The 20,078-nt window shown below is 41.5% G+C and overlaps 1 protein-coding gene and 1 pseudogene across 2 annotated transcripts in view; both read left to right on the top strand.

The window, feature by feature from the left end:
- The window catches only part of FHIP1A (FHF complex subunit HOOK interacting protein 1A), a 270,091-nt gene that overhangs the window by 165,101 nt on the left and 84,912 nt on the right, over positions 1–20,078 (top strand). Inside the window, exons 3-4 of the mRNA XM_079919280.1 lie at positions 444–675; positions 11,742–12,368. Coding sequence (XP_079775406.1) covers positions 571–675; positions 11,742–12,368 — 732 coding nt within the window. The 5' untranslated portion in view covers positions 444–570. The remainder of the gene's footprint in view (positions 1–443; positions 676–11,741; positions 12,369–20,078) is intronic.
- Positions 15,371–16,604, top strand: LOC307185803 (biorientation of chromosomes in cell division protein 1-like; annotated as a pseudogene). The gene is made up of 2 exons (XR_013831743.1): positions 15,371–15,767; positions 15,965–16,604. The product of XR_013831743.1 is annotated as a biorientation of chromosomes in cell division protein 1-like (transcript).

Raw genomic sequence — 20,078 nt, 5'->3', positions numbered from 1 at the left:
CCAGGAGTCTGGGTGCTGTGTTATAACTCCCCTAAGTTACATCAAGCCATTTATTTCAGTCACTATTAACTAACGAATTTCCTGTTTCTGGGTGTTTCTACACACCACTAACATTGCTATCGTAGTTTATTGCTTCTGGAAACTAGATTTGAGTGATATAGAATAATAATCTAGGAGGTTGTGGTTGGTGATAGTGGACAGAATAAATCCAGTAATTGTTTAATTTATTCATGTAGCTTTGGTAGCATCATTATTTTGTATATTTAGTAGCACAGTGAGAGAAAACAGAAGAAAGGCTTCAGGTTGAGTATAAATGTCTATTTTGTTGATATTTTGCTCCGTGTTGGACTTTGAGAATGTCTGTGTTTTGATTTTAACTTAAGTCAGTGTCCTATTTAATATATGAATGTAATGGGATGCCTTTTTTGTTATTGTCATTACAGGTTTCGAAGGTGACAATGAAATGTGAAGAAGTTACATTTCTACTGTGATACTTGAAAGTTAGTGACTGCTTACCAAATTTTCATGAAAATTAAATATGACTTAGAAGCATTTGGTTTTTGAAGGCTTATGATGTCATCGGTTGCGACAGAAGGCAAACTCCGGCAGGCTGTGAGCTTGCAGGGAGTTGACCCAGAAACATGCATGATTGTATTTAAAAACCACTGGGCGCAGGTAATGTATGAGTTCCACCTTCTTTGCTGGTTAGGTAGCCCTAGAAGCCTCTATTGCACTGAACCAGAGTTCCCAACCTGTGTGACAGGTGGGCTTCTGGAAAACATAGGGAGGAAACCCTTTCAGGTAGGAAGAAAAGCAAATTTCTCTGCTTGCATTCCTAGAATGGTTAAAAACCTTGGTTTTCATGAAAGCAATTAGGGGACATGCATGTTCCTCAGATATTTTTATAAGAGTAGCAGTTGGCCTTCAAGTGACTTGTCCTTCACTTTGCAATACACTTGACCATGAGTATATCCTCTTTCTTTCCCTCCTCCCTGCTTATTTCCATTCAGTCCTTAAATGCTACCAATACTAAAATACAAATTTATTAAATATTTGCCAAGTGTTGTGCCGAATACATCAAATACCTTACATTTAATCTTCTCCGCAAACCAGTAAGGCAGTTGGTTTTAGCTTCCTCATTTTACAGATGAGGGAATGGAAAATTATAGAGGTTAAATAGCTTGCTTGAGATTATACGACTAGTGAGTTTCCAATCAAGTACTGAGACCTTGGTCCCATGACTCCAACCAAGACCAGCGTATTTGACCTCTGTGCTCTAGCATTTTTCAGGCTGGTGGTCCCTATTCATTTAAAGAAAGAAGGTGCCTGGAAGTATCTGAATTCATTACAAAGCTGATTATAAAAGTTTTTTTGATTATTCATTTTGACTTCTCTGTGACTCTTCTCTGATCTGCTTGTATGGATAATTAAGGGTTGAATGGTCAGGAAACTTATCAGCTCGCCCCTTTCCTCAGGGAGTTTCCAAGTAGTAAAATAAATAAAATCGGGGTTCTTTACTACTTGTACAGCATTACACTCCCCAGGTGAGCTGGTAAGTGGCTATTTATGTGACAGTTTTTTAATGACTACCCAGTTCCTTCCTGTGGCCGGAAACAGCCCATGGGTTAAAGCACTGAGCCTGTAAATCACAGCAATTATAAGGGGACACAGTTTAGATCAAAAACAAAATCAGTTCTGCTTCTGGGTCATTTACACTGTGTGGCTTCTTGTCAGTATCCAGTGTAAAGCTTCCAAGATTTTCTTATGCATTTCCCCTTCTCTGACTTTTTACTGTTACAGTCTTCATGGGTTTGCTCTGGATATTAAGGGCACATCTGCTTTAGCAATGGGAAGAAAGTAATTCAGGAATTTTCCAGATAATTAGAGTAATTACCGTTGGCATTGTACTTTAGTGCTGACTCATACCACCCTCTCTTTAATGCAGAAAAATATTGAGTTGAGGGTAAGGATTACTTTATCAGAGGGATTGGGGTTTAGTTTATTAAACACGTCCTTTCCTAAAGTGGGTACACTCTTGGTCTCATTATCGTTTCAGCCATTTCTTTTAACTTTGGCCAAGTTTCTTACCCCTTTAGTCTTAATTTTTCCTTTTAAATAAATCTGGAAAATGCCCTCAGTCTCTCTCTGGTTCCAAAGGCTCTTGAGGGCCTTACTGTTACCTTTATGAATAAAAATACTGGTTGAAGAAATTCATGTCGATGTCAATGTGATTACAGTCGTCCCTTGGTATCTGTGAGGGATGGGTTCCAGGACACCAGCAGATACCAGAATCTGTGGATATTCAAGTCCCTTATATAAAATGATATTTCCATATAACCTATGCACATCTGCACATCCTCCAAATCATCTCTAGATTACTTATAATATCTAATGCAGTGTAAATACTATGTGAATAGTGTAAATACGATGTAAGTGCTATGTAAATAGTTGCCAGTGTGCAGCAAATTCAAGTTGTGCTCTTTGGAACTTTTTGAAATTTTTTTCCAAATATTTTCGATCCATGATTGGTTGAATCTGCAGGTGCAGAACCCGCGGATATGCAGGACCGACTGTATTGTTAAATGGAGATTTACTGAGCCCAAACTTCAACTACCTCACTGTGGGCATCACAGGTGGGACGTAGAAATGTGTAAGCCTTCCTTTGGGCTTTTAAGGAATGTATAAGCTAGTTTGGATGACACCGTGAGATACATTATTATAAACTGAATAATATTGATCACAGGAATTAAGTCAAGGGAAGGGACTATTACGGATGGAAATGGCCTGTGAAATCCAGGAAGTGAGATTTTGTTAGCTTGACTGTGGGAAGAGAAGGTTTTGATGACAGAAAGGAAAAGAACATTTTAGAGAAGGGGTGTTAGGAACAAATGTTCAGCTTTGCCTTTTTTGGATGGTTAGAAATAAAAAAGGTGAGGAAGTCAGGGCAAGGCAGAGCTGTGGGGCTAAGTTTGAGGTAAGGAATGAGACTTTCAGCTGATAGAAATAAGGGCTACTTATTGTTTTTGGAGTTTCATGCATTAGCGCTTTGCTGTGAGTTGTTCAGGCTGGGGGCGGATGAAGAGCAGTTGCAGAGGACTGGGAAATGAGCTACAATCTGACACAAACTTCTGTGACTAGTGTGACGTAGCCCCCGGGTTCCCCTGAGGCAACCCAAGAAAACTGTAAGGCTGGTAGGAAATGTGTAGACAGAACTGGGTGACAACATTCTATTTACCAAAGTGTTCCATTAGCTGGCAAGTACTATGCTTTTTCAGATGTGAAGTTAGGGAAAATGAAGGCAGCAAAAGTCAGTGGTGTCCAAAGTGCTTCTGTTTGTTAGGATACTTCAGTACAAATTCAGCATAATTAACATATATTCGGCAGGTTCTGTTCTACTGTTCACTAGGAGCTTCTACTTCAGACCTTGAGTGGTGGTCAAGGATACCCGCTTACCCACCTACACTTGGCAGTCTGTCAGGGACAGCTGGTTATACAGCCATCCATCATCTGAGGCACCATCTGAGGCAGTCTGAGATTCAGGGGGGGTCGCCAGGGGAGAGACCTTGAGTGGCCCAGTGGTGCACTTGAGTTTCCAAACCGGTCCCTGGGTCCAGTGCTCTCACGTTATCCTCAGAATAGTTCTATAGTGGACCTCCAGGAATAGTTAACATTGGAGAATCCAGGCTCTAGGAAGTAGCCTCTGGCCTGTACGTCCTCTTGTCTTCTGAGGTGCCGTCTTGTGCTGCAGTAGACAGAGCAGCGAACCTAAAACCCAGATTCTGTCTGGGGCATTCCTGTAGTCGGACATTTCAGTGGCTTCTGGCCACCTACAGGCCAGGATGGCAGATAGGGCTCTGTGTTGTGGCCTCTTTCACTCCTTGTCTCTCATTTAGTCTCCAGAAATGCAAAATTACTTGGAGTTCCTAGCCATCCCCTCTCCTGGCAGCGCACCTCGTGCTGTTTCATGCCTCTCTGCCTTAGGCACTTCCTCTTCTTTCTGCCTAGAACATCCCTCCGCCTGGTTAATGCAACTTTAGAAGAGCTAGGAGACTTGGAAGACATATACTAATATTAAAACATTTGCTATAAATTGCTACCAGTAAGAACCTTAGACTTGCATTTAATGATCAGTGATCTTCAGAGGAGGGGGTCGGGGAGAGAAAGAGAATGTTTAATTATTTATTTATTTATTTTTTTGCGGTACGTGGGCCTCTCACTGTTGTGGCCTCTCCCGTTGCGGAGCACAGGCTCCGGACGCGCAGGCTTAGCGACCATGGCTTACGGGCCCAGCTGCTCCGCGGCATGTGGGATCTTCCCGGACCAGGGCACGAACCCGTGTCCCCTGCATCGGCAGGCGGACTCTCAACCACTGTGCCACCAGGGAAGCCCCGAGAATGTTTAATTTTTATAGTAGTCTATAAGAACGGTTTATAGTCTAGTAGACTGTTGTTTTTATCTCTCGCCTTTGCTTCTTCTGAATGGAAGAGAGAGCAAGAAGTAAGAAGCATTGGTCCATCAGATAACAAACTGCCCAAGTATATTGCCATGTGAACTAACCCGCCACCACACACACACACTAGGTATTCTTTTGTTGTTGTTGCTTTTTGTTTGTTTGTTTTCGCTGTGTTGGGTCTTCATTGCTGCACGTGGGCTTTCACTGCTGCGTTGTCGTGAGCGGGGGCTACTCTTCATTGCGGTGTGCAGGTTTCTCATTGCGGTGGCTTCTCTTGTTGTGGAGCACGGGCTTCAGTAGCTGCAGCACACGGGCTTGGTAGTTGTGACACACGGGCTCTAGAGCGCAGGCTCAGTTGTGGTGCATAGGCTTAGTTGCTCCGCGGCATGTGGGATACTCCTGGACCAGGGACCAAACCCGTGTCCCCTGAATTGGCAGGTGGATTCTTAACCACTGTGCCACCAGGGAAGTCCCACACTAGGTATCCTTAATGGCACATTTTTACTTTGTGAAACTTCATGGCCCTTGCTCTATTCATTCTCTATCCTCTCCTTTCACATACCGAATCAGTATTAGTTATGTACTAAATGGTGTCTGCTCTTAAAGCCAGGAGAACAGAGGTGAAAAAAAATCAATTGGAAATGCACATTTCTGTGTGCTTGTTAATGGCGCAAAGCTTCTCCTTACCACCCTCAGCCTCCAAATACAAGCTATTATACAATTTTTTGAGCTAAGAACATTTCAGAGTTCAGGTAGAATAATGGTGATGGATAAAGAAAAGCTAGTGGATTTAGTAGCCTTTTTCTTCTTGGAAGGGGACGGGGATGAGAAAAAACTGAATCATCTGGATTAAGTAAGTCAAATGTCCTCCTACAATAATAAAAAATAGACAATATGTCCTATGTATGGTAACCTGTTAGAGGTCCAAGTAGCCTGACTCCATTAAAAATGCAAAGGGCACTTATACATGGCTTTGAGATCTGCATTCCAGTCTGTTCCCTGTGACACTCATTCCCTCACTCTCTTCATCTTCACTCTTTTGGTCTGTGCCTTGTCATGGACTAAATGACAGAGAGAAATTACATGAAGTCTTTGAGAGATAAAAAGTTAGAAAATATTACGGAACTCTGATTAACCTTCTCAGTATCTTAGTAAAGTGATGTTTGTTAACATTTAAAAAATGTGTGTCTCTCTTCTCAGCTTTTCAAGTAGCTCTAAACTTCACAGTAGAAAGTAAAGCAGAACAAAAGCTATGCTTCCTTAGAGGGCCAGGGCATGGAGTTGTGCCTCTATCAGACTCTAAAGTGGTTGAATATGAGAAGTCAGAAGCTCTCCCACTGTATGCTCGGTGATAAGTCTGTTTTCACTGTGGTTGGAATTACAGGGTTCTCTGAAATATTATTACATATATCATTACTCTTCAGTCCCTCCCCTGATACTGAAATTAAAAAAAAATTTATATATACCTAACTTAAGGGTTAGGTTACTATGTTATTTATTTATTTTTTGTTGTTTTTGTTTTTGTTTTTACGTGGGCCTCTCCCCGCTGTGGCCTCTCCCGTCGCGGAGCACAGGCTCCGGACGCGCAGGCTCAGCGGCCATGGCTCACGGGCCCAGCCGCTCCGCGGCACGTGGGATCTTCCCGGACCGGGGCACGAACCCGCTTCCCCTGCATCGGCAGGCGGACTCTCAACCACTGCGCCACCAGGGAAGCCCTTTTTTTTTTTTTTTTTTGTTTTTGTTTTTGACTATGTTATTTTGATTGATGCTCCTACCATGTTTCTGTGTTAGAGTAATTACTAGACTACTTTGGTCCCAAGGAAGTATGGCATGTATAGTTTCTGCTTTATCAGGTTTAATTCCAGATGTAGACACATCTCTGTAGTTCAGGATCGGAGCTGACATTAACCAAGTTCTGCAAGTACACATATATTATTAGGCCGTTATCTTAATATGAGAAGAAATGACTCCGTAAAGGTCTCCCATGGGAATAGGTGTATAGGAAATAACCCTAAATCGAAAGACACAGCTGCTAAGTAATAAACAGGAACTGGATGGAAACGTACTTTTGTTGTAGTTAATTTGGTACATTAAGTGGAATTTGGCTTGATCACTAAATCCTGTCCTTCTTCTGTGTGATGGAAAATGTTGCTTAGGAACTTGGTTTTTTCCACAATGCCACTTTAAATTAGCATTCCAAAGGATTTGGAAGTATGGGTTGTACTCACGTGACTTCCTTGAAGTAACTAGGCTCTAACCAAAGTAGTATAAATAGTCATCTACTGATATATGCATGTGTATAAGAAATAGAATGATAGTCAGATGGAGTCAAAGCTCCATCAGAGAAACACTTGTGTCTATCCTGAAGAATAATAATTTGTTAGCTTGTGGTGTGATTATGTGATTTATGTATATCTTTCATTCTGAAAGCATTTGAACTTCCTATTTAGAATTTGTGAATATTTGAAATTCAGGCCCATTATCACTGAGTGGTGGGGGGCCATCATTGGAGCTAAGGATAGCAGTAGCTGATATTCCTTAATGAAAGAAATATGCTATTTGTTCATCTTATTGATCTCCAATGACCCTCATATTTATAGGTCAAATGACTTTGAAGTTAGGTTAAAATTTAGCTGTATTGGTCAGATGATAATTTGTATACCATTGTTCACACTATTGATTTTTTGTGTATTTTTTTCTTTTTCTTTTTTCTTTATTTTTTGTGTATTTTTTTCTTTTTAGAGTCACAATATGTGATCTAGGCTCATGATCCATATATATATATATACACACACACACACACACCAGCTTATGTATGTTAAAGTTTGTAGATCAACAAATGCCTAGCTATGATTGGTAAACCATTTACAGTGCTGTATCTGATCTCAGCTGGCTTACCTACTTAATGAGCGACTTAATGAGCGTGGGGTTTATCGGGGGTTGATCAGTTTGTTAAATGCTATTTAGCCTAACGAAGGAAATTGTTCAGTAAAGGAAATATTTGCAAACTGTATTTTCCTACTTGTATCTCTCCAGCCACCATAATTGTGTTTTTTCCCCTTAACTGAATCCCTGAGCCTGAGAGTATATAGCTGAGAAGCAGCCAGAGCTGGGGAATCGGAGGGAAGGTTGAGAGTATAAGATAGAGGGTAATCAGAGGAGTGGGCCAGGCCTGGGGAAGCAGCGTGAGATCATGGATCATAGTAGATCCCAGCAAGCAGAAATCAGGGGCCCAGGAATATTGGACTTCGGTGGGAGCGATGTGAGAAGAGGACCCAAGGGAAAGAATAAGGAAAAATCGAGGTCACATCAGGAATCAGCTTACAGAAACTGAAAGAACCGTGACACCACCTGGGCAGCTAACTTGGGACATCATAACAGAAGATCTTTGGCACTTCAATGCCAGTTGTGCTCTAGCCAAGAAGTTTCCTAGGCATTCCCTGTCAGGATGGGAACCAGGCCCAGGGTGTGGGCCTGGAGAGCCCACTTGTAAAAGCAGGTCATGGGTGTGCCTGCCTGGAAGGGAGAGGGAGGTGGCCTGGGAGGGTCCTGACACCTAAGGAGGGAGGTTAAGGACAAGTGGCAACAGGCATAATCAGCACTTTGCTGAGCGTTGTGTTTTCCATGACTCACAGGCCCTGGTTGTAACACACCCATCTTCTAGGCAGGAAAACCTCCAGGCCAGGGACGGGAATGAGTAAAGGGCTGTGTTCCAAATGATCAACAAACCTTCTATCCTGGTGGGTTATTACAGCTCTGTTTTCATGTTTCTCTGCCCATGAACACGGAAGGCGGAGTAGAAGAGCTTCTATAAAGGGGGGTAGAGAGAGATGCTTCATTTTAAAAGCTGCTGAATAGTTTACATTCCATATAAAAATCTCAGAATGAAATCTTTTTTAGGTTTTTCATAGCCACCGCCCTCCCCACCCCCACCAAAAGTAGGTCTTTTTGCAGAGGACTGCATTTGAATAAATAAGTAAAGATTAATTCATGAGAAAAATGTAGCTTGCGATCATGTAAATAGTTTTGGTCTATATTACATATATATATTTAGATATTTTATAAATATTTACAGGCATGCATATAGTATAAATACCTATGCATATGTAAAAATTTATATTGCTTAGGAATTTCTGAGAATTATTGTTTTTAACTCCGTGTTTTGATCCTTTTCTTAGACATTAGTACAAAATTACTTTGTTTTTATTTATTAGATCAATTTACAGGAAAGAAGGACTAATTAACCTTAAAATCTCATTTGTATCTTTTCAGACTCACTTCTAATCATACATCTATTTATCAATATATTTAGTTTTTAACTTAAATTATTTCTTGTATATATTGGCGTGTAATGATATGATTCACTTAGTGTTTATTTTTAATAGCTTTAGTGTATAGTGATGTAACATCGTGATTATAATTCTCTTATTCTTGACCGTTTGGGTCAGTAATATTTTTATTTTTCATTACTGAAAATGTCATTGGCATGAACATTTTAAAACAAATTATTTTGTGTTGTTTCCTTTGGCATTTTCCCCAAAGTGAGATTAACAAGTCAAAGGGCAGGAACGACTTTATAGCTTCTGTTACATGTTGCCAGATTGTTTTCCAGAAAGATTGAGCTAATTTGCTGTGCCACTATCAATGTATAATGCACAGTCCCAATTTTAGATAGTTTAGACAGTCTGAGCACACATGACAAGTATAATTACATTTCTACCCCGAGGCCTAACTGTATAGATAGCTCTCATAAGTAAACTCAATATGTGGACTTTGAAATTATAGAACTGGTAAAATGTAGAGCTAATCTGTTCTTCAGAATGTAGAGCCTTGAAGTTGGGGCTTCGGGGCTGGAGAGCATGCTGTGTTGAGGTGGAGTCCCCTTTTGGACAAATGTGGTACTGCAGCCCCACGCTGTGAGATGTCAAGGCCAGAGCCAAGGGAAAGGAGCACAGTAGGTCCCAGCACTTCTGCCAGAGAGGTACTCAGGCCTGCGAGGAGTCGTGGAGGGCTTCTTGGAGGCTGGGGGATAGTGGGGGCACTCTGCAGTCCGCGCGCAGCCAAGGAGAGGGGATGGCCAGTGGGGAGACCCAGACCACCAGTCACTGAGCCGTGTACCTCCTGGGTAGTGGCTAACCGAGGGCTTCCTCGTTGACATTGTCAACTCAGGGGTGTTGGGGTGATGTTTTTCCTGACAGTATTTTTAATTTTATAATGGAAGTTGATGGAGATTACAGATTCTGTGGAAATCTACTTATTCATAAGGATATACTAGCCTAGTCTATAAAGGTTCCTTTTTTCTCCTTCTGCCAGGGGAAAAACTTAAGACTTTTCCCTGAGAAATAAATTTCCCTCATTGCTCATGAATGCTGACATAGCCTTGTACCTTTGCCAGCTTCCACAGTGACTTGCAAAAATTCTATAACCTAAATACCAGAACACGTAACAGCATGTCCTAGAACTGGGCTGGGAGGGTATGGCAGAAATTAAACCTATTCCACAGAACATGCAGTTCAGAAAGGCAAAAAGGAACAAGTTAAAAATGTTGATAAAATGTTTGATTTTTAAAAAATTAACATGTATATATACTTTAAAGGAAGTAAATTGAATGGATATTATTGTAGAAATTCCAAGTCATAAAGTTAAATGGAGGTTGAGATATAAAATTGTTTTAATTTTCAGGTCGCAAAGTAGAAATTAAGTATTGATGGGCAGAGGGAGTTAGGAAGTGTTCAAATGCCAGCAGTGGTAAGGGAGAGAAACACCTGGGCTGTCACATGAGATTTATTTACTTTTTACAGTTAATAGATTTTTTCTTTTTTGGTGATAAAATATATATATATATATAAAAAACAAAGTTTGCCATCTTCATCATTTTTAGGTGTATAATTCAATGGCATTAACTACATTCACAATGTCGTGCAACCATCATCACTATTTCCAAAACTTTTTCATTACCCCAAATAGAAACCCTGTGCTTTAGGGCTTTATTTTATAATTGGTTATCTCAAAATTTTTTTCTGGCTTAAAAAAATGCACAATTCAAACTCTTTGTGCTTAAAATTTCAACATATGCTGTATGTTCGGGGATTCTGCTAGGTACGTGTCACTTGTTCATCTGTTTCCTTTCATCCTTCCTAATGATGCCTGCTTGGTTGAGGAGGGTGCCAATCCAGGTAGAGGAGAGAGGGCTATTATTTTGTCAAGGGCATTGAGGAGCTGTGTCCCGCTGCTGAAATCTCCAAATCAACTCTATTTGTAGGAGAACACGGGTAGTCTTACTTATTTAGTGTATTTTAAAATTTAAAAGCACTATTATTATTATTTTTAAAATTAATTTATTTAATCTATTTATTTTTGGCTGCATTGGGTCTTTGTTGCTGCGTGTGGGCTTTCTCTAGTTGTGGCGAGTGGGGGCTACTCTTCATTGTGTTGCGCGGGCTTCTCATTGCGGTGGCTTCTCTTGTTGCGGAGCACGGGCTCTAGGTGCGTGGGCTTCAGTAGTTGTGGCACACGGGCTCAGTAGTTGTGGCATGCGGGCTGTAGAGCACAGGCTGAGTAGTTGTGGCGCACGGGCTTTGTTGCTCTACGGCATGTGAGATCTTCCCGGACCAGGCCTCGAACCCGTGTCCCCTGCATTGGCAGGTGGATTCTTAACCACTGCACCACCAGGGAAGTCCCTAAAAGCACTATTATATTCTTTTTTTTTAACATCTTTATTGTAGTATAATTGCTTTACAATGGTGTCTTAGTTTCTGCTTTATAACAAAGTGAATTATATTCTTGACAGTTTAGAAAAAAATTTAAGAACTTGTCATTACTTTGAACACAAAAGCGATTACTGTTTTTCCATGTTTCTTTTCAGTCTTTTTTCACTTGCGTGTTTTTGACATAGTTGATAATGATGGATCTAACTATATACAAGTGACTTATTTTTTCATCTGGCATATCATTTACAGGTTTTTTATTTTTCATTTTGCTTAATAGTCTTCATAATAATAGGCCCAGGAATGCATGTAGCTTAATTTACATGACCATATTACTTTCTTTGACATTTAGGTTGCCAACATTTGTCACTATGACAAATGAACAACTTCAGACATCTTCTTTCTGTAGTTTAACCCCTTCATTTTGTTCTCATGAGAGGGAGACACAGAATGCTCACATGCATCTTGTTGGGGGTCATGGCTCTTACATTTTCCATGAAGATTTGGTACGATTAGCAGTGGTGTGTTTTTGTGGTTATGATAAACATCAGATGGATGACACATGTTTGATTTGGTTTCAGGTTGTGAAAATCTTAGAGAAGCATGACCCCTTGAAGAACACCCAGGCAAAATATGGGTTCATCCCTCCAGATGAGGCCAGTGCTGTACAGAACTATGTAGAACACATGCTCTTTTTGCTGATTGAAGAGCAAGCCAGGGATGCTGCCATGGGGCCAATCCTGGAATTTGTGGTCTCTGAGAACATCATGGAAAAACTCTTCCTTTGGAGTCTGAGACGGGAATTTACTGATGAGACTAAAATGGAGCAGCTAAAGATGTATGAGATGTTGATCACCCAGTCCCACCAGCCTCTGCTGCATCACAAGCCCATCCTGAAGCCCCTGATGATGTTGCTGAGCTCTTGTTCAGGAACAACCACCCCCACTGTGGAGGGGAAGCTGGTTGTCCTGCTCAATCAGCTCTGTTCCATTCTTGCCAAAGATCCATCCATCCTGGAACTCTTCTTCCACACTAGCGAGGACCAAGGGGCTGCCAACTTCCTCATCTTCTCTCTTCTGATTCCCTTCATTCACCGGGAGGGGACTGTAGGCCAGCAGGCCCGGGATGCTTTGCTCTTCATCATGTCTCTCTCTGCTGAGAACAGCATGGTGGCCCATCACATCGTGGAGAACACCTACTTTTGTCCAGTAAGTCCTTCTTGTTGGCCCATTTTCCACCCGCTTCTCTTCTCCTCTCCTGGGCTAATGACAAATACTTTTTTATTCCTTTCTTTTCAGCAGACTGTCCTTGGCACCTTCTATGGAAAGATATTTAGAGGAAATCTTTTGGAGGGAGCAGAGGAATTTAAGTTGAGATGCCATTCGGCTGAGCAGTGTCAGCTGGAAATAAGCCAACAGAGGAAACTATACGTGTTACTGTTTCTTGGTTCATTTCTGTTGGGTTACGAGCTGTTTTAGTTTTTTCTAAGAGCATATCCTGAGCAGTTGGTAAAACCTGCTCTTCTTATATTCTTAGCTTTTCAGGTTGATTCTGTGCCAGTGAGTCATGGCATATGGTCAGACCCCTCACACCTGGCTTCACAAATTAATTTGTTTCCCAGCAAGATAATGACCAAAATTGTAGATCCAAAGCACTGATTTTATCTTTTAAAAAAGGAATACATATTTACACTTTGAAGGAGCAAGAAGTGCTCTGTATAGTTTCTTTTTCTTTTCCTTTTAATGTTTATTTATTTAGGCTGTACCAGGTCTTCATTGCGGCACGCGGGATCTTTAGTTGTGGTATGCGGACTTCTTAGTTGCTGCATGCATGCGGGATCTAGTTCCCTGGCCAGGGATGGAACCCGGGCCCCCTGCATTGGGAGCGAGGAGTCTTACCACTGGACCACCAGGGAAGTCCCTGTATAGTTTCTTAATAGTTGGTTGGTGAGAAATAAAGGGTAAGGTCTTTTGGAGATGCCCGAGTAGCCAGGCCCAGTCACAGTCCTAGAAAATACTGGGAGCTGTCTGAGATTCTTAAGAAGCCTTAGGACTCTGATTATTTTTTGGTGTTATTTAAATGACAGATTTATAGATTTATATCTTCTCTTGGTTTGTCAAATGTTGGGCCACAGCTATTTTTATTTTCCTAAATCAGTGAACATTTCCGGTTTATTTCCATTATCTGTTCTTTGTACCAATCATCTCATTATGTTACTTTATAAACTGTATTGCCTTAAATATTCCTGATTCTGCTGGAATCATGTGTTAAGACCATTAGTGAGTTTTATTAGAACAGGCCAGGCAAGTTGCCATAAGTAGATCAGATTCATTGTTAATTAACACTCCGTGGGTAGTTCTGGACCGGGGTGAGGGCATTTAGAAGTGTACGTGGGGTGTGTTTGGTTGTCAAGGGACACGGGGTCGCCTGGGAGGGAGGTCAGCTGGCATTTAGTGTGCAGGGGCCAGGGATGCTTAATGTCCAGTAGCTCGTGGAACGGTCACACACAGGAAAGAGCTGACCTGCCCCAGACGCTAATAGCAATCCTAGTGAGTAACATACTGTATTTTGCTTTGAGGTTCGAAAGCAGTAATCTTCTTTATACTACTGAGTCCTATTTTCACTAATAGACCAGAGTCCCCTAGTGTGTGGTGAATATTTATTTCAGGGGAAACAAATGAGTAAAAATTTTGAAAAATAGAATTTCAATTAAGTTCAGGGTGCCATGTATCTCTTCTCTTCTGGCTTCTGACCAACGGAATAAGAAATTGCACAAGATTGAGAATCAAATGGGAAGTGAAGAACTGATTCCATTCGTCTGTGCCAACATATTAAATCTCCCTTCCTTATCTCCTTCAACAGAATTATAAACTAGATTATAAACTCTTTTTTTTTTTTTTTTTTTTTTTTTGCGGTACGCGGGCCTCTCACTGTTGTGGCCTCTCCCGTTGCGGAGCACAGGCTCCGGACGCACAGGCCCAGTGGCCATGGCTCACGGGCCTAGCCGCTCTGCGGCATGTGGGATCTTCCTGGACCGCGGCACGAACCCGTGTCCCCTGCATCGGCAGGTGGACTCTCAACCACTGCGCCACCAGGGAAACCCTATAAACTCTTTTTAAAGAATATATCTTAAGGCAAAAATGTAACGTCTCACCCTGAATCTAAGCCTCTTTGGAATACATTGCTGTATTAGTTTTCTACTGCTCCTGTAACAAATTACCAAAAACTCTAGCGGCTTTAAACAACACAAATTATTATCTTACAGTAGTAGTGTCTTGCCGTAGGTTAGAAGTCCAGAAGGTCTCACTGGGCTAAAATCAGGATGTCGGCAGGGCTGTGCTCCTTTCTGGAGGCTCTGTGGTGAGTCCGTTTCCTTGCCTTCTCCAGCTTCTAGAGGCTGCCCACACCCCTTAGCTCATGGCCCCCTCCCCCATTTTCACAGTCAGCAGTACTGCGTCTCTCTGACCATCCTTCTGTAGTCACGTCTCCCTCTGACTCTGCTCTTCTGCCTGCCTCTCCCACTTCCACAAGGACATTGTGTTTACCTGGATCATCCAGGATTTAAAGATTTTTAAGATCATCTCTATTTAAAGATCAGCTGATTAGCACCCTTAATTCCATCTGCCACATTAATTTTCCTTTGCCATGGAACCTCATTTGTTCACAGGCTCAGGAACCAGCATATAGACAGGTCTGGGGGGACCATTATTCTGCCTACCACAGTTGCCATATTCATTCAGTTTGGAGGGCTCTTGAAGAGATTTGATCAAGAACACAGCATGATCAAAATTCTTGTAGGAGTTTAATCTGACTATGTAAGTTTGGGAGTTGTGGAGGAAGCAGGGACACACATTAGGGTCGAGAAACAAGAGTGGCAGGAATGAGAACATAAGAGAGGAGCTGGATCTGAGCAGTGATGTGGAGGCAGCAGCTCATTAAACAATGAGGCTTTTTTGTGCAGGGGCTCTGCAAAGGTTTGAGTTTGGGCTTACTTGAATTGTTTTGGGTAGTTCTGCTATTAAAGAGGGAGTGCAGGTATTAAAACAAATCATCAAAACATTTGCGTGGACCGCCACCTCTGCTGCCTCAGAAGCTGCCGTTGCCGCCGTCCTCGCCGCCACCCTTTCCTCCTCCCCCGCCGCCGCCTCCTCCTTCTCCGGCCCCTCGGCCACCTCTACACGACCCAGGCCCTCTGTCCTTCAGAGGAATCCGTATTCAGTCTCCTTCGCGGGCCCGGGGCGCAGCCATGGCGGACGGCGGGGGCGGAGGGGGCACCGGCGCGGTGGGCGGCGGCGGCGCCGGCCAAGCCTCGGCGGGGGCGACGACAGGCGCGACGGGAGCCGGTGGGAGCGGCGGCCCCATCAACCCGGCCTCACTGCCTCCCGGCGACCCGCAGCTCATCGCGCTCATCGTGGAGCAGCTCAAGAGCCGGGGCTGTTTGACAGCTTCCGCCGGGACTGCCTGGCCGATGTGGACACCAAGCCAGCTTACCAAAACCTGAGGCAGAAAGTGGATAATTTTGTGTCAACACATCTGGACAAGCAGGAGTGGAATCCTACGATGAACAAAAACCAATTGCGAAATGGTCTGAGGCAGAGTGTGGTTCAGTCAGGGATGTTGGAAGCTGGAGTGGACAGAATTATTTCCCAGGTGGTGAATCCCAAGCTAAACCACATCTTCAGGCCACAGATAGAATGAGCAATTCATGAGTTCCTGGCAGCCCAGAAAAAAGAAGCTGTGCCAGCACCCCCTCCAGAGCCTGAAAGCCAGGACCCTCCAGCCCCATCCCAGGATGCTTCCTAAGAATATGCCTGACACGTTTTGGAAGCTCCATTGAATTAATGGTGAAGAACTGGATTCAGTTACATAAGAGTACAACTTCAGAGTGAAGACAGGCCAAGGTCATCACTGATTTCACAATTCAACGTTGACTGTGGGGCGGTGTCCAGATAAAGTAGGGAGCAAATGGGCCAGTAGGAGAGTTGACCATGTGGGCCCCACATCGTGCTGCCGTCTGGCCAGCCTGTCCAAGGGGTGACACCCACTAGACACTACAGATACATTAAGAAACACTACATCAACTTGGGGTTGTCCTGAAACAAACCTCTGTACTTGAACTTAGAGACTGTGTATGAATTTTAGGGTTTGTGCTTGGGGATAAGCAACAGCTACAATGAAGGCACATAACCAGTCCCAAAGATGCAATTTCAAAGAATGACAGTAAAGGTTAGCCAGGAGTAGGTATTTGACAATGCTTTTTTGATACTGTTTCTCAGAGTTTCAAATAAGAGTGTACAAGCCGTTAGCATCAAATAGCTTTAAGGTTGTTGTGACCCTCTTGTCCATGACTCTTTAGCTTCCGTTTCCTTTCCCCTGTAAGAGGTGTCAAAACATGGGACCCTAGAATGCATGAGGAAATGTAGAATTAGGTATAAGGAAAAACATTTGCAGGCTCTCTGTCCGGGGCTGCTTCCTATCCTGCAAGGGCTAGTGAGTCTTGGGTGTGTTTATTTTATTCTCATGTTTGTGTTTTTTAGAAGGTGAATAATTAATAAGTGGCTTAAGTTTTGTAATTAAATCATTTGATACTCTGAAAAAAAAAATTTGCGTGGTTCGCCTGTTCAGTATCTACATGTCAATTTTAAAAAGGTACCATTGGACTTCCCTGGTAGCGCAGTGGTTAAGAATCCGCCTGCCGATGCAGGGGACACGGGTTGAGCCCTGATCTGGGAAGATCCCACATGCCGTGGAGCAGCTAAGCCTTGTGCCACAACTACTGAGCCTGCGCTCTAGAGCCCGCGAGCCACAACTACTGAGCCTGAGTGCCACAACAACTGAAGCCCGTGCACCTAGAGCCTGTGCTCCTCAACAAGAGAAGCCACTGCAATGAGAAGCCCGCGCACCACAACAAAGAATAGCCCCCGCTCGCCACAACTAGAGAAAGCCCGAGAGCAGCAACAAAGACCCAACACAGCCAAAAATCAAATAAATAAATTTATTAAAAAAATAAATAAAAAGGTACCATTCACAAAAGCATCATGATTTATCTTGAACAAATCTAACAAATATGTAAAAGGCCTTCACAAGGAAAATTATACAACTTTATTGAAGGGCATAAAATAAGATAGAAGTAAATGGAAAGCCCTGCAGTTTGTAGATACTGTGTAGAGGACACTTTTCTGCAAGTCAGTCCATAAAGTTAATGCAATTTATGTTTTACAACTTTTTATTATGGAAAAAAGCAAAATACAGAAAACTTGGAAGAATACTAAAATGAACACCATGTACACACCGTTTAAATTCAAAATTGTTAATATTTGTCATACTTCTGTATATTTATCACCTATGCCCTTTATTTGTTTTGCTGTGCCATTTGAAATTAAATTATAGGCATCATGTATTTTAACATGTATCTCCTACAAATAAGGACATGCTCCTGCATAATCACAATACCATTATTACACTAAGAAAATTATACAATAATTCCATAATATGATCTAATATCCAGTTTCCCAATTAGGCCCCAAGTGACTCTTTTTTTCATTTTGGCTGCATGGCACGGCATGTGGGATCTTAGTTCCCTGACCAGGGATGGAACCCCTGCTCCCTGCATTGGAAGCGTGGATTCTTAACCACACCCGGGTTCGATCCCTGGTCTGGGAACCAGATCCCGCATGCTGCAATTAAAGATCCTACACGCGGCAACAGAGATCCCGTGTGCCTCAACTAAGACCTGGAGCGGCCAAATAAATAAATAAATAAATTTTAAAAAAGCAAAAACACAGATTGGGAGAAGATATTTGCAACACACATAACTACGAGTGGTTGGTACCCAAAATATACAAAAATATTTGTAATACTACAAATTAATAAGAAAATGAGGAAACATGGGTGAAGGATACGAGCAGATATTTCCCAAAAGACCCCAAACCTGATAAATATATGAAGATATGCTCATCTTCTCTAGCGTCAGGGAAATACAAATGAACCCACAATGAAACACCAGGTCATGGCATCAGAGTCGCTAACCATTAGACATCTGATAACACCAAGTGCTGTCAAGGGGGTGGAAAAACAGGAACTCTTGAGAATATAAATTGGTACAATAACGCAGGAAAGCCATATGGCAATATTTAATGAAATTGAATATTTGCATACCATGTGATCCTGCATCTTCACTTCTAGATATCTGCCCTAGGGAAATCTGGCACATGTTTACAAGGGTACATGCACAAAGATAATGTATAGCATTGGGGTGCGCGTATCTTTTCGAAATAGTGTTTTGTTTTCTTTGTATAAAAATGGAATGAAATTTTGCCATTTGAAACTGCATGGATGGACCTGGAGGGTATTATGCTTAGGAAATAAATAAGAGAAAGACAAATATGTCTTCACTTATATGTGGAATCTAAAAAATAAAACAAATGAAGAAATATGACAAAACAGGAAAAGACTCACAGGTACAGAGAACAAACTCATGGTTATCAGTGGGGAGAGGGCTTGGGGTCAGGGCAAAATAGGTGAAGGGTACAAACTACTAGGTATAACGTAAATAAGTTACAAGGATGTAATGTACAGCACAGGGAATATAGTCAATATTTTATAATAATTTTGAATGGAGTGTAATCTATAAAAATATCAAATTACTGTGTTATGTTGAAACTAATAATATTGTAAGTCAGCTGTACTTCAATAAAAAAACAATGAATCACATTTATTAGCATGTAACTGCATCTACATGTGTGAACACCAATAAACCTAAAAACAAAAAGCATAAAATCTAGAAACATGAAAAAGTAAGTAGCAAAAGGTTACATATAGTATGTTAATATTTACATAAAATTTACATGAAGTTTTAAGACGAAATCTTAGTGTATACTGGTTTTTGGATACCTATGAATACAGTAGAAGTACAAAAACAAGCACAGGAGTAATAGGTACTAAGTTCAGGACTGTGGTTACTTTTGGGGGCAAAGGAAGGAGGAGGGATGGTAATGGGATTGGAGTAGGGTTTAGCTCTATTTGTAATGTTTTATTTTTAAAATAATAAAGAGCACTCTGAAGAAATTATGGCAAAATATTAAAATCTTAAATCTTGTGGATGGTTTTCTATTCTATTATGTTTTACATTTTTGTAATATTTCATATTTTACACATTTAAACATATTAGGACTAGAATGGAGCATGCTTTTAACGTTTAGATTTCCACTTACTAAGTTATAGGCAGATTTCACTGAGTAGTTGTTGCTTTCATAAAAAAAGTGTTTTAAAACACTGTACAGTTCATTAAAATTAGAGAAAAACATCTCCAGCTGACCTTATTTGCCAGAATGGAACACAGAGCTTCCTTGTGCTAAGTTGCCCCTCAGGATAGATCCCATAATGTCGTTTGTACCCAGATTTCTATAATTACAACTGACAACATAATTAAAAAAAAAAAGACCTCTTTATGTTGAAGATAAAAGCGTACACTATTAACCATCCAGCTAAGGACCACAATTGACAAAAAGCTTTCTCTAATTAGTATGATTGTCAAAGTGTGTTAGCATCAGGCTTTGGGAAGAGTAATGACTCTTTCAGGAAACTGGACCACTTTTGGAAACTTTTGTTCTGTGGTTGATAGGAAGAGCTTGCTGGTTCAGCTGCCTCTTGTCTCAAGCTGTGTTTTCCCAAGAAAAGAAAGAGAATGAGGATACTCTAGGGAACTATTTAGTGCCAATGAATGGTTGACGAGTATATGACCGTAGCTTCTTTTGATTTTTTTAAACGGAGTATTGATGATTAAGCCCTGTTACTTGTTACATATTGGCAAAAGTCGAAAACAGCCTACACATACATTAGGAAATGCAAATTGAAATAAGCCACCTTTCGGTACACAGCCGCAGGTAGAAAGTTATTTATCCCATATCTAAAATTTA

The sequence above is a fragment of the Stenella coeruleoalba genome (assembly GCF_951394435.1).
Source record: "Stenella coeruleoalba genome assembly, chromosome: 4".
In the NCBI taxonomy this organism is placed as follows: domain Eukaryota; kingdom Metazoa; phylum Chordata; class Mammalia; order Artiodactyla; family Delphinidae; genus Stenella; species Stenella coeruleoalba.
This window is presented reverse-complemented; position numbering and strand designations above follow the sequence as displayed.